The sequence below is a fragment of the Martes martes genome (assembly GCF_963455335.1).
Source record: "Martes martes genome assembly, chromosome: 7".
NCBI classification, from domain to species: Eukaryota; Metazoa; Chordata; class Mammalia; order Carnivora; family Mustelidae; genus Martes; species Martes martes.
In genome coordinates, this window is record NC_137894.1 from 134,869,002 (window position 1) to 134,884,957 (window position 15,956).

The 15,956-nt window shown below is 36.5% G+C and overlaps 1 protein-coding gene across 1 annotated transcript in view; it reads left to right on the forward strand.

The window, feature by feature from the left end:
* Positions 1-15,956, forward strand: part of PPP4R4 (protein phosphatase 4 regulatory subunit 4) — a 103,647-nt gene that overhangs the window by 26,336 nt on the left and 61,355 nt on the right. Inside the window, exon 3 of the mRNA XM_080809207.1 lies at positions 10,312-10,414. Coding sequence (XP_080665333.1) covers positions 10,312-10,414 — 103 coding nt within the window. The remainder of the gene's footprint in view (positions 1-10,311; positions 10,415-15,956) is intronic.

Sequence of the window (15,956 nt, forward strand, 5' to 3'; positions counted from 1 at the left end):
TCTCTTAGCCATTTGTTTGTCTCCTTTGGAGAAGTTTCTGTTCATGTCCTCTGTCCATTTTTTGACGTGATTATCTGTTTTGTGTGAGTTGAGTTTGAGGAGTTCTTTGTAGATCCTAGATATCAGCCCCTTTTCTATGGTGTCATTTGCAAATATCTTCTCCCATTCTGTGTTGCCTCTTTGTTTTGTTGACTGTTTCCTTTGCTGTGCAAAAGCTTCTGATCTTGATGAAGTCCCAAAAGTTCATTTTTTTTTAAAGATTTTATTTATTTATTTGACAGACAGAGATCACAAGTAGGCAGAGAGGCAGGCAGAGAGAGAGGAGGAAGCAGGCTCCCTGCTGAGCAGAGAGCCCAATGCGGGGCTTGATCCCAGAACCCTGGGATGATGACCTGAGCCGAAGGCAGAGGCTTTAACCCACTGAGCCACCCAGGTGCCCCCCAAAGGTTCATTTTTGCTTTTGTTTCCTTTGCCTTTGGAGACATGTCTTTTTTTTTTTTTTAAAGATTTTATTTATTTATTTGACAGACAGAGATCACAAGTAGGCAAAGAGGCAGGCAGAGAGAGAGGAAGGGAAGCAGGCTCCCCGCTGAGCAGAGAGCCTGATGCGGGGCTCAATCCCAGGACCCCGGGACCACGACCTGAGCTGAAGGCAGAGGCTTTAACCCACTGAGCCACCCAGGCACCCTGGAGACATGTCTTGAAAGAAGTTGCTGTAGCCGATGTTGAAGAGGTTACTGCCTATGTTGTCCTCTAGGATTTTGATGGATTCCTGCCTCATGTTGAGGTCTTTTATCCAGTTCAAGTTTATCTTTGTGTATGGTGTAAGAGAATGGTCAAGTTTCATTCTTCTTTATATAGCTATCCAATTTTTCCAGCACCATTTATTGAATGGATATTTTTTCCTGCTTTGTGGAAGATTATTTGACCATGGAGTTGCAGGTCCATATCTGGGCTCTCTAGTCTGTTCCACTGGTCAGAAGACATGAACAGACACTTTTCCAAAGAAGACATACAAATGACTAACAGACACATGAAAAAATGTTCATCATCATTAGCCATCAGGGAGATTCAAATCAAAACCACATTGAGATACCATCTTACACCAGTTAGAATGGCCAAAATCAACAAGACAGTAAACAGCAAGTGTTGGAGAGGATGTGGAGAAAGGGGAACCCTCCTACACTGTTGGTGGGAATGCAAGCTGGTGCAGCCACTTTGGAAAACAGTGTGGAGATTCCTTAAGAAATTAGAAATAGAGCTAACCTATGACCCTGTAATTGCACTACTGGGTATTTACCCCGAAGATACAGACGTAGTGAACAGAAGGGCCATCTGTACCTCAGTGTTCATAGCAGCAATGGCTACAGTCGGCAAACTGTGCAAAGAGCCGAGATGCCCTTCAACAGATGAATGGATAAGGAAGATGTGGTCCATATACACTATGGAGTATTATGACTCCATCAGAAAGGATGAATACCCAACTTTTGTAACAACATGGATGGGACTGGAGGAGATTATGCTGAGTGAAATAAGTCAAGAAGAGAGAGTCAATTATATGGTTTCTCTTACTTGTGGAGCATCAGGAATAACACAGAGGACATTGGGTGAAGGAGAGGAGAAGTGAGTTGGGGGAAATCGGAGGGGGATACAAACCATGAAAGGCTGTGGACTCTGAGAAACAAACTGAGGGTTTTGGAGGGGAGGGGGGTGGCGGATTGGGAGGGCCCCATGGTGGGTATTAAGGAGGGCACGTTTTGCATGGAGCACTGGGTGTGGTGCATAAACAATGAATCTTAGAGCTCTGAAAAAATAAAATTAAAAAAAAAGTAGGAGCTGGTCTTTTTTGCCTTTTATATCACTTTCTCTCAAATCTTTTTTATATTTAAAAATTTTCTTTCTTTTCACCTTTTTTTTTCTTAAGGCATTATTTATTATATTCATTCACCCTTGTGTTCTTTCTAGTTTAGTGTTTTTTGAAATATTTTCTTCATTTCTTTCCTGAATTCTATCACCTTATTTCTAAGTTTTCATAATTATGATGTGGTTTTTTCAATATCTTATGTTCTCTCTTCCTTCCTTCCTTCCTCCCCTCCTCCCCTCCTTCCTTCCTTCCTTCTCTCTCTCTCTCTTTTTCTTTCTTTTGGACAGCTCCCTCAGAAGCTGTGGGGGAAATAATAGTTATAGTTTGCTGTATTGTGGGCATGTCTGTCTTTCATTGTCTTTAGGGATGTTAGTCCATTCTTTATGCTCTTTTTCTTTTGGTACCTGTATATGGAATTATATCATGATCCGTCTATGTTTCCCCTTTTTATGTGAAACTAGTTTCATAAACCCTAGAAGGCAGTGTGGTTCAGAGTAGCTTTTCTAATTTCAGGATTCTAGAGCTCCCTCTTATTATTATTATTATTATTATTATTTTACCTTTTATACCTAATTTTAAAATAGGATGCTTTACTTTCTGAGGTTTCTGGGCTCTATTTCTCTACGTTTGTTTGGACCTTGTCTTCCCTTTGTGGTATTTTGTTTCTATCCGTTCCGTTCAGATTCTATTTCCTAGAATTTTTCTTCAGAGAGGGCCTTTGTTCTAGATGTTTTGAGAGATCATAGGGATAAGACTGGTTTAGTTCCTTCAGATATTATTGTGGACACATTGAATTTATCAATTATTGGAGTGCACAAAATCATTTATAGTTTTAGCTGCTGTCCATACATACAAGGTCTTGGGTTTATGTGGGAAATCTTTTTTAATTATGTTCAATTAGCCAACATATAGTGCCTCATAAATTTTTGATGTAGTGTTCAACGATTTTATGTAGGAAATCTTATCACTTGGTTATGTTGTCGTTGTTGTGTTTGAGCTTTTAATTTTACTCTCCTCGTTGCTCTGTTTTTATGGGGAATTCAGGAAATTTCAAAAGTCATGTGTCTACTGTTGCCGCCTTCCTAGATAACCTTCTGTCAGTCTTTTTGTATTTATATACTTTATTCTGTTCATATTTATTGAGGTATTATTGGCATACAAAGAAGCTGCACATATTTAAAATGCAGTCTCATGAGTTTTGGCATATGTATATGGCCATGAAATCCTCTCCATGATCAAGATAATCAACCTATCAATTACCCCTGAAGCTTTTCTCATGCCCCTTTGCAATCACAAGTTCATTTTTTTCTCATTCTCCAGGCAACGGCTGATCTGCTTTCTGTCACTATAGTTTAATGTGCATTCCCTGTAATTTTAGATGAGTGGAATCATACAGTACTGTGGCTTCTTTCATTCAGCATGATTACTTTGAAATTCACCCATGTTGTTGTGTGTATCAATAGCTCATTCCTTTTTATTGCTAAAAGTATTCTACTGTATAAATATATCAGAATTTGGTCATCTACCCACTTATTAGTGAACATTTGGGTTGTTTTAGTTTTTGTCTATTACAAACAAAGCTGTGATAAGTATTTGTGTTCACGCGTTTCTGTGAACATATGCTTTTGTTTCTTTTGAGTAAATAAGAGTGGAATGTCTAGGTTGTTTGGTAGGTTAAGTTTTTAAGGGATTGTCAAACTTTTTCAAAGTATTGTACTAGTTTCCATTTCTACCAGTAGTATGTGATGCCACTAGTAGAATATGATTGCCAACATTTGGTATGTTCGGTCTTTATAAATTTAGTCATTCTAGTGGATGTTTAGTGGTATCTTATTATAGTTATAATTTGAATTTACCTAATGATTAATTTTGCTGAGCATCTTTTTCTTGTGTTTGTTTGCCATTTGTATATTTTCTTTGGTGAAGTTTTGAAATCTTTTGTCCATTTTTTTATTGGATGTTGTTCTTATCTAGTTTGAGGGCTTTATGTATTCTGGATACAAGTTATTTGTTGAATATATATCTTGCAAATATTTTATGCCAGGCTGTGGCTTGCCTTTTTGTTTTTGTAGCAATCAATGCCTTTGGAAAGCAAATGTTTTCAATTTTTAAAATTTTTTTTAAGAATTAAAAAATAAAGAATTTTTATTTACTGTAGTTACATACAGTGTAATATTGGTTGCAGGAGCAGAATTTAGTGATTCATCATTTATATATAGCACCCAGCGCTCATCACAAGTGCCCTTCTTAATACCAGCAAATGTTTTTAATTTTGATGAAGTTCTTTTTGTTATATTTTTTCTTTCATAATTTATGTCTTTTGTGTCCTATTTAAGAAATATTTGTCAAACCCAAGGTCACTAAGATTGTCTACTAAGTTTTGCTCTGGAAGTTTTATAGTATTAGCTCTCTTACATTCAAGCCTGTAATCTACACTGAGTTAATTTTTTGTATATTGCTTCAGGTTGGGGAAAGATTCATTATGTTTTGCATATGGCTATCCATTTGTTCCAGCGCCATTTGTTGGAAAGATGATCACTTCCTCATTGAATTATCTTGTCACCTTTGTCAAAAATCAATCATGTATTTATGTTCGAGTCCATTTCCTAGACACTTGATTCTTTTTTTTTTTTTTTTTTTTTTTTGGGTTTTTTTTTTTTTTTATTTTAATAAACATATAATGTATTTTTATCCCCAGGGGTACAGGTCTGTGAATCGTCTGGTTTACACATTTCACAGCACTCATCATAGCACATACCCTCCCCAATATCCATTTCCCCACCACCCTCTCCCATCCCCCTTCCCCCCCGCAACCCTCAGTCTGTTTCTTGAGATTGAGTCTTTTATGGTTTGTCTCCCTCCCAATCCCATCTTTTCATTTTTTCTTTTCCTACCTCCCCCCAAACCCCCCCACCTTGCATCTCCACTTCCTCATATCAAAGAGATCATATGATAGTTATATTTCTCCGATTGACTTATTTCGCTAAGCATGATACCCTCTAGTTCCATCCACGTCGTCGCAAATGGCAAGATTTCATGTCTTTTGATGGCTGCATAGTATTCCATTGAAGACACTTGATTCTTTTTCATTGATCTATAGGACTGTCTTTATGCTGGTGCCACACTTTTTTATTGTAGCTTTTTAATAAGTTGTGAAATAAGATAATATTTGCCCTACTATAACCTTATTTGTATTCAAATTTGTTTTGGCTATTCTAGATCTTTTGCATTTCCATATAAGTTTTATTTTTGCTGTAGACCATAATGTTGTCTGTGACTAAAGCCAATTTGACTCTTTCCTTTGCAATCCATAAGCCTTTAATTTCTTTTTATTGCTTATTTCCCTGGCACAAACCAAGCCTCCAATACTGTGTTGAATAGAAATGGTAATAGTGAACATCTTTGTCTTATTCCTGATTAGGGAGAAAGCATTCATTCTTTTACCATTAAATATGAAGAAAGCTGTACAATTTTCATAGATGCCCTTTATCTAAAGAGCATTCTTTACCTAGGAATTTTTGGTTTGCTGATAGTTTTAAATCATGAGTCAATGCTAGATTTGTCAGATTTCTATATCTATTGAGATGCTTATATGTGTTTTTAAAGAATTCTGTCATATTAATTTTCTAAAAAATTAAACTTTTTATTTTGAGATAATATAGATTCATATACAGCAATAAGAAATAACATAGAGATACCCATATACACCCTTCACCTAGTTTCCTCCTATAGTACCATCTTGAAAAACTATAGTACAGTCGCAACCAGGATATTGATATTGATGTGATCAAGATAGGTAGGATTTCTATCACTGCCTAGTCACATTCATTTCCCTTCCCACACCCATCTTTAACAAACCCTGGAAACCACTAATCTGGTTCTCCATTTGTATAATTTTTGTCTTTTCAAGAATTCTATTTCCTTCACCATTCCATATAAGTTTTAGAAAAATATCTGTGTCTCCCAAAATCTTGTTTAGATTTTTGATATGAATTGTGTTAAACCTCTACTTTTGTATTTCATTTTTCAAGTGGCATTGTGTTTGTAATTTCAGTGTTCTCGTGTTGAATTTGGGCAAATGTTTTTTATGCACTGCTTGATATGGTCATGGATATTTTTCTTCTTTAACCTGTTAATATGATGGATTGCACTGATTCTGAATAATGAACTAGCCTCACATCCCTGGAGTAAACTCCATTTGATCATGGTGTATAACTTTTCCTTTTACAAATCACTGTTTTATTTGCTAGTATTTTGTTAAGATTTTTTGCATCTGAAAAAATTTTTTTTGCATCTGTATTTATGAAGGATATTGTTCTGTAATTTTTCTTTTTGGTCTTTGCCTGGTTTTGGTATTTCTATAATACTAGCTTCATAAAGTAATTTAGGAAATGTTCCCCCTTCTTCTGTTTTCTGAAAGAGATTGTGTAGAATGGTGTTAGTTGTTCCTTAAATGTTTGGTGGAATTCGCCAGTGAAAATATCTGGACTTGGAGATTTCTTTAAGGAGTTTGACAAAAATTCAATGTCCTTAATGGTTTTTTTTTTCCCCTTAATGGTTATAGTACTATTCAAATGATCTATTTTGAATTGGGTTAACTATGATGGTTTGAGGTTTTTTTTTGAGGAACTGGCCCATTTGGTCCAAGTTCTCAAATTTATGTATGTCAAATTATTTGTAGCACTCTCTTACTATCTTTTTGGTGTCTGTAGGGTTTGTAGTGATATGCTGTTTCAATCCTGAGAGTGATGATTTGTGTTTTCTCTCATTTTTAACTTGCCAGTCTTACTAGAAGGTAGTCCATTTTATTGACCCTTTATTCTCCCTTTTATCCCCTTGGGAGAGAGAGGGAATGAATAGGAGGAAGGGGCAAAGGGAAAGAGAGAATCTTAAGCTCAGCGCGGAGCCTGATGCAGGGCTGGATCTCATGACCCTGAGATCGTGACCTGAGCTGAAATCAAGAGTCTGATGCTGACTTAACTGAATGAGCCACCTGGGTGCCCCGATTTTATTGATCATTTAAAAGAATGAGGTTTTTATTTATTTTCTGTATTTATGTATTACTTTCTTCCATTTACTATTTCCTTCTGTTTGTATTGTGAGTCCTTTGTTCTTCTAGGTTCTCATGGTAGAAAGTTAGATTATTATTTTAGATTTTTCCTCTTTTCTAATGTATACATTTAGTATTATAAATTTTGCTCTCTGCACTGCTTTCACTGTGTCCCACACATTTTAATATGTTGTGCTTTCATTTTCATTCTGATTGATGTATTTTTTTATTTTCCTGGACTCCTTCTTTGACCCATGCGTCTTGTAGAAGTGTGTTAGTTTCCAAGAGTTTTAGATTTTTAAATGATCTACTATTGATTTCTGGTTTGATTCTGTTGTGGTCGGAGAAAATTATGTATGATTTCAATTTTTTAAAAGATTTTATTTGAGAGAGAGAGAGAGAGACAGAGAGAACATAAACAGGGGAAGGAACAAAGGGAGAGGGAGAAGCAGACTCCCCACTGAGCCCTCCACGCCACCGGGATGGATCCTAGGACCCTGAGATCATGACCTGAGCTGAAGGCAGACGCTTAACCAGCTGAACCATTCAAGGGCCTCTGATTTCAAGTTTTAAATATTTGTTGATGATTGTGTTATGGCTCAGGATGTGATCTTTTTAGACATACAACCTTTGGGCACTTGAATGTGTAACCTGTTGTTGGACAGAGTGTCCTATAAATATCAGTTAGGTCTTGTTGGCTGATGCTGTTGTTGAGTTCTCCTATGTCCTTGATAATTTTCTGTCTCCTTGTCATATGGTTGTTGAAAGAGGGTTGTGGAAATGTCCATCTACCTGTGTAATGTGTTTATTTCACGCTTCAGTTACGTAGCCTTTTGTTTCCCATATTTTGTAATTCTATTTGGCGTATACATGTTTAGGATTGCTATGTCTTCCTGGTGGATGGTCTCTGTTACCATGACACAGTGTTAATGTTTCTGGTGATTTTCTTTCCTCTGAAGTTTACTTTATCTGGTACTAATCTAGATACTCCTGCTTACTTCTGATTTGTGTTTCTGCCCTTTATTTTCAACGTGCTGCTATCGTTCTACTGGAGATCAGTTTCTTGTAGGCTGCATTTAGTTGAGTCATGTTTTTAAGTCCACTCTGCCAATTCCTGTCCTTTAATTGATGAATTTAGACTGCTACATCTTATGTAATTATTGATATCTTGGGCTTAAATCTGCCATTTAGTTTTTGTTTTCTGTTTGTTTTTATGTTTCCTCAATGCAATGTTTGGTATTCACATCTATTAGATTTCTAATAGAATATTGTTTTTTGGCCTAATTGTAAAATTAGGGGATAAAACCCACCAATGTTCTGTTCAATATTAAATATTCCTGGCATCAGTTCATCTAATGAGTCATCCATTCATCCATCCTTTGAAGAGACACTGAACCTCTGCTCTGGGCAGGAATTGTCTTACGAAACATTCCTTTCTCAGATACTTCTTTTCTATCCCAGTTCTTTAGTGGCACGTTTCCTCTGGCTGCCGGGGGAAATCACCACTACCTGGATAGCCTAAAATAACAGAAATTTATTCTCTCACTGTTTTGGAGGCCAGAAGTCTGAAATCAGTATCACCAAGTGGAAATGAAGGTGTCAGCGGGTCTCTAAGGGGGAATCTGTTCTTTGCCTCTTCCAGCTTCTGGTGGTAGTTGCCATTCCCTGACTGTTGGCAGCTGCGTTCCCATCTCTGCTCTGTGATCAGATTCCCTTCTTCTGTTTGGTCTGCCGCCTTCTCTAAGTGTCTTTTTTAAGGACACTTGTTATTGGGTTTATAGCCTACTTGGATAATCCAGGATGATCTCTTGGTCTTAAGATCCTTCGTCAAATTAATGTAACATTCCCAGGTTCCAGGATTAGGATGCAGACATATCTTATGGAGGGGCTGCGATGTGACCTGCTAGAAGGGTAGTTGATCTTTGAACAACGTGCGTTTGATGGCTTTATGCACAACGGGTTGGCTTATATGCATTTTTTTCAGTACATACAGTACTACGTGTATTTTTATCTTACGGATTTATTTGTAAGATTATAGTATATGATATTTATACAAAATATTTTTTTAATCTACTATGTTATCAGTTAGGCTTCCCATCAGCAGTAGTTAGGTTTTAGGGGAGTTGAAAGTTACATGCAGATTTTTGACTGTGTGGGGGGACAGCACCCCTAACCCCATATTGTTTAAGGGTCACCTGTAGTATATGCAACTTTAATTTCCCCTTTTTGATCTTCTTCCCATCATGGCATGGGTCTCTTCTTCTACTCTTTTCTCATTTCCTTTTAGGTTTTGTCACTTTGAGAGTGTCAAGGATGTGAAAGGATTGTACTGACCTATATTTCATTGCCATGTTGCAACAGAGGGAGAAGCCTTTCTTCACCATGGGGCAGCTCCATTTAGCATCAGGATATGCTGCTTATTAACAGACGTTGCTAAACTCTGAAGCCAATAAATGTAATACCTTACGAAATTCTTTAAGAGAACATGTTAAGGTCTTATGTGCAGATAATCACAAAAGTTATATTTGAAGTGGTAAATAAAAATAATTTTAATTAAAATCAATATCTTGGTGTCAGAATTAACATTTAAATTGGTATTGCAGTCAAGAAAAAGTAGAATTTCCATCTGAAGTGGTGCCACATTGATTAGCATCTTTCTAATGTATGTTTCAAGTATGTGCATAGGTCGCTTAGCTAATGCTTTCGAAGACTTTTCTGTGTGGAAATAGTTTTTCAGAAGAATTTGAACACCTTTTCCAGGGTAGTTAGGCCCCTAGAGTGTCACTGAGATTATTTTGGGAAAGTCTTACTGACCTAATGAAATAATGTTATATCCAAAGGTACCACGTAAATATACCTCACTGAACTTTGGGGATAATGAATACATCTTTAAGAAGTTTCTGGCAACTTTTAGAGTCCAGCTAGTCCCACAGTGGTTTCACTGTACCAGAAGAAAGTTGTGTGATTCTGTGGTAGTCGTTTTGTTGCTGTCCCTTCTGTTGTTATGGTTATTAATATTTTACCATTGTGAACTTTTACAACATCCATTTTTTTAAAATAAAGTACAGTAAACTGGCAGATCACAGGAAAAAATAAGGTAGTGTTTTAAAGGAAGTATTTGAAAATTGCCTCGAGACTTTTAGACTTAAGACACATATGTAGAGTCTTGTTTTAGCATAAGCATAATTAATATCTTCATGCATTTGTTATAAGATTTACTTAATGAAGTTTCAGGTCTGGTTTTATTTTTATATGTAAATGATGTGTTTAAAGTTTAAAACTTTGTCAGATGTCTGAGCATTTATCATTAAAAGCAGATTAATCCCTGCTTTTTATAGTTGTAAACTAGGTACTTGGCTTATAATTGCAAATTTTGAATTTGTGTTTTCTTTGTAAGTGCTGGCCAAGATATCCAAGGAACAAGTGTGATCGCAAATCTTCCATTTCTGATGCGACAGAATCCTGCTGAGACACTTCGGAGAGTCTTGCCGAAAGTTAGAGTAAGTTGGTGCAGAATAAGGTTTGAATTTATCATTTTTCCAGTCCCACATTGTCATTATTAAGAGGAGATTTCAGAGTTTTGGATGGCTGATCTTTTGTTCTAATTGTGGCATGGAGGAAGTATTACGGTACACATTTTGAATTATATTGAAAATATTTAGGAAAACTAGCTAATGAAAACGGGAAAATCCAGATCTTAAGTCGTAATTGTTTCTTTAGTCATTTTCTCGGTAGAGACATTTTATTTATTCTATTTATTTTTAAAAAAGATTTATTTATTTTAGAGAGAGAGTGCATGTACACATGGGGGTGGGAGGAGGGAGGAGAGGGGGAGGGAGAGAGAGTCTCAAGCAGACTCCTTGCCAGGTATGGAGCCAGATGCGGGGCTCCATCAGATGACCGAGATCATGACCTGATCCTAAACCAAGAGTTGGCCACTTCATCGACTGCACCACCCAGGTGCCCCAAGACATTGTATTTAATATAGTTAGCTTTTCAGTAGCTCAAAAACAAAAACAAAACTTCATTAGTCTTATGAAATCATAGCTATCTTATTTGGTATTCTGTTGACTTAAATTTATATTAATGGCAGTTCTACAACACGGATAATGAAATTTAACTAATATTCCTAATAATCACCCTCTGGTGATTTCTGACGAATCACCAGCTAAAGATTGAATTGCGGCCATCACAGTTTTAGTTTTGTATTTACTTATTGCTTCCTAAATGCCCTCAGAATTAGTTTTCCTGCCTTAAACAAAAATCTTTGATTTATTAGAACATTCTTTTCCCTGATATTTAATATTTATTGATTATTAAATATAATATTAAATATTTGATACATAGTATTTGTTATTTATCTGTGGCTATGTGCAAACTATTTTTCTCATTTGTACCTGAATGAGCAACACGGATAACAGCCTACCTGTCCTCAGGGAACTTACCCACTATTTAGGGTCAGGGAAGTTATAGACTCATGGGAACTATGTTTGCTGATAGTGAGTTTTGTATGCTTTGCATTGGCTTTCTGATTGGTTATAGGCTCATAATTTTTCTTTAATTTATGTGTTTAAAATACTATAATTAGTGTGTCTTGAGTTTCATTTTTAACCAACTGCATCATGGTTTTGGTCGCTATGATTTAGGTCAGGGATATAGCATGTTATTTCTACAAGATGCCCACATTTCTATGCAGGCATTACGAATTTCTTTTTACTGGTTACAATAGTAAATTGAGAAAATGTTTCTTTTGGCTTTGCATGTGATTCAAAAGTGAATCAGTTTTTCATAGCTATTTTTCCCAGAATCATGCTGTATTTTCAGTGGCGTTAAGTGTCCCCCATCCAGGTTTAATTTCACATTCAATTTCAGTGATAGCAACTGACCTAAGCTTCTTGGCATGACTCCTGGAAGTGCCAGTTAAGTGATAGTAGAAGGGAAGAAGTGGTTAGGCCCCCTTGACTAAGAAATTATTGTAGGTAAGTAAATTCGATTTAAAGCTAAAAATACCAAGCCTGCTATACAGTCTGCGGAGCAGGCTAAATCTGGTTCACGGACAGTCTACTGAGCATCCATAGTTTCTTAAAGCAAGAATAAAAGACGAAGGTTGGCCTTTAGAGGTTTCAAGATTATTTTGAAAAAATCCTTTTGTTAATGAGTTCATAATAAAGTCAAGTTATAACTCCTGAAAAATCTTGATTTCATGGGAATGGGTAAAGAATATTGTACACTCATATATATATAGCGTATTTATACAAAGAATCAAATGTATTTGCTGAAACTACATAACTGAGTTATAGAAGATAAGATTTTAATAAGCTTTTAAGGTAATCAAAGTTAATCCATGATAAAGAAGGTTAACTAAATAAATGGATATAAAGAAAATGTATATTGATGAATATGTACTAAGAAAGCCTTTATTTATGCTGACAATTTTCATTCCTTTCTTCAATCAACAAACAGCCATTTATTTAGGATTCTCATTTATCCTGTTTTGTCCTAAAAAGATACCAAAAGAGTAGAAGACATCCAGATTAGAGTCTATGTCAGGGCGGCCTACAGACTATGGAAAACAATTAAAGAACAATCATAGGAGAATATTTAATTGTGTGATTCTGACTTTGTGTAAAAATAGTGAAGAATTAAGTATATTTGAAAGACTTTATGAGAGTAATAATAATGACTCTTATAGAAGATTTAATATATATTATGGGCAGCTAAACATTTAAGCAACTCCATTTCAAATTGTAAAACCTATATTACATGCAAATCATTTTTTAAAAAATATTTTATTTATCTAGTTTGACAGAGAGCGAGGGAGGAAACACAAGCAGGGGGAGTGAGAGAGGGAGAAACAGGCTTCCCGCTGAGCAGGGAGCCCTATGCAGGGCTCGATCCTAGGGCCCTGGGATCATGACCTGAGCTGATGGCAGATGCTTAACGACTGAGCCACACAGGTGCCCCTGTGTAAATCATTTTTAAATCACCATATTCAGATATTGTTCAGATTTACTGGTACTCATAGTTAGCACTTTCTTCAGTTTTGCCTTGCTTCTGTGAATGGTTACATTCAAGTGATAAAACTGACAAAAATCACACTTAGCCACTTTATTCTCTTTTGCCATGGCCGTGATTCCTTCGTTGATTGTATAAAAGAAAAAGAGCAGTCCCGTGTCCCAAAGTGAGCATTTAGTAATAATGGCATTCTCATTCATTTGTGAATGTTGACTGAGCCCAGGCACTGTTGTAAGCAGTGGGAAGATAGAGGTGAACAAAACAGAGAACTTGCCCTCAAAGAGCGTCCAGTCCAGAGTGGGGGAAACAGACATAAAACACGTAAGTGACTTGAAGAACAGCATAAAGGGACAGGCTTGTCTGCTGTGCATTGGGAAGTCAAAGAAAGCCTCTTTCAGAGCTGAAAACCAAAGGCATAGGAGGAAGCAGCCATTTGAAGAGTCAGGAAGGAATGGTCCAGGCAGACGAGGTAGCAGAGAGCCCTAGGTTGGAACCGGAAGACACGTGTGGTTGGAATGCAGGGGGCATGGGCAGGGTGTGACTCGAAAAGAGGTTAGAGAGATCCTCAGTGACAGAGCATGCAGGAGGCGTTCTTTCTTAGGACAGTGCAAACCCTTTGAGCAGAGCGGTGGCTTCTTCCGTTTACATTTTACAATGCTGATCATTTTGATAATTGTGTGGCGAGTGGCTTAGAGCGGGAGAATTAGGAAGATACAGCACTTGTCCTTGTGATATGTGAGGGTGGCTTGGATTAGGCCAGCTCGCTGTGACAGAGGGGAGTAGTGGCTATATTAGAGATACGGTTACTGAGGCGAAATGAACACAACTTTCTATGAATTGGTTGCGGGAGGTGAGAGGTACCTTCTGGATTTCTGGGTTGAGCATCTGTATGGTTCTGGTTCTGAGTGTCGTGGCTGGTTGCTTATTAAATCCATGGGAACAGTAGTTTGCATACTTACTGATCTGTGAATGATTTACTTTTAGAAAATTTAAAGATACAAACAACCGATATTCTGTGTGTAAGAAACTGATCATTCCTGAGATTGTTGGCACATTTACAAGAGGAGGATAAGCAGCTTCTAGAACTCACCTTTAGCTTATTTTCACCTTAAAAAGAGCATCAGACAGAGTGATGAGGAAGCTCTTTCTTATAAAATTTCACCGGTGATATTTTTTGTTGATGTTGTAATTACATTTGCATTTCATCCTTAAAATAATATATTAACTGAACACCTTTTTTAAAAAAGATTTTATTTATGTATTTGATAGAGAGATAGAGAGCCCAAGTAGGCAGAGCAACAGGGAGTGGGAGAGGGAGGAGCAGGCTCTCTGCTGAGCAGGGAGCCCAATGCAGGGCTTAATCCCAGGACCCTGCAATTATGACCTGAGCCGAAGGCAGACGCTTAACTGGCTGAGCCACCCAGGTGTTCCCGAACAATGGCTTTTACTACGGGTTGCTATTTTCACTGTTTTAGAGGTAAAGGAATTTAAGATTAAAAATGGCAGAAACAGAGTCAGGACTAGAATTGAGCTAATCCATAGTATTTCTGCAATTTACTTTGTAAATTGTATCTGAATTGTACAATGAATGATAATGCTACCGGGTCACTCAACTCAAGGTTAAGTTTAAATAAGAATCCAGGAAGGAAGTATTTTGACCTCCAACTTAAATTTCCTAGATTGGAGAACGTTTAAATATAGTTGTTATAATGTATTCATGTTCTACGAGTTAATCATAGGGTAGCTTTTGTAAAGAAATTTTTTTCCTGTGGTCTTTATTAAAATAGTCTGAGTTCTTTTCCATGGTATAATAAATTGGGATCTTAGATGTTAGATTTCAATATTTGACTTGAACTTCTGGTTACTTAGAAGTGAAAGAATTTGACTATCAAGATAAATTTCTAAAATACTATGGTCTTTTATAAAATTTGAAGTGGTAGTGATATAATCATCCGTGATTAACATCCGTGATTTCTTTTTTTTTTTTTTTAAAGATTTCATTTATCTATTTGACAGATATTGAGAGAGGGAATATAAGCAGGGGGAGCGGGAGAGCCCTATGCAGGGCTCCATCCCAGGACCCTGGGATCGTGACCTGAGATGAGGGCAGATGCTAAACGACTGAGCCACCCAGGTGCTCCAGTGACTCCTTTTATAATGAATTGTGAAAAATGTCTCTGCCTGTTGAGTTATGGAATTCTTTTAATTGTTTTTCCACTTATTTTGGGAACCCCAAATCTACAGTATAAAATTATATATTAGAAAATGTGCCGTGTCAGGAACAGATAAAAGTAAATACAGCTAACATTTGTTGAGGTCTTACTATGTGTCAGGAACTATACTCTGTGGAACACTTTGTGCATTTTTATTTTTTGAACGCTCGCAGCAGTTCTGTAAGGGTCAGTCGAGAGAGGAAGAAGAAACTTAGTTGAATAACTTGCCGGAGGTCACAAAGCTAGCAAGTGGCATAATCAGATTTGAACAGGAAGTCTGGCTTCCAAGTCTTCCCTCTTAACTGTTACACAACCTCCTCATTAGCTGATCATGACTGCAGCAGATATATAATGTGTAATTTTACTTCTCAAGCCTTAGCCATCTCTCGTCTGGTTACACAGCAGCTTCCTTGCTGGACCTGTCCTTTCCACAGGTCCAGCAAGATCCAGGAAGGACCTGTATTTATATTTAAATAAAATTTATTTATTTAAATAATAAATATTATTATTATAATATTATTATACAATAAATTATAAATAAATTTTATTTATTTATGTAGGGACAATATGTATTTTTTTGACAAATAAAATTGTGTATAGAGTGTAAACAACAATTTAATATATTTTTACATTGTGAAATGATTATTGCAATCAAGTTAATTAATACATCCATCATCTCACATAGTTATCTTTTTTTCTTCAGAGAGATCTTTTAAAAATCATCAATAATATCTTCTTGCATGAAAATTAAGTGGTGTGGCAAGCAGAATACAGCCTCCCAAAGAGATCAGGGGCCTATAAATATTCCCTTAAT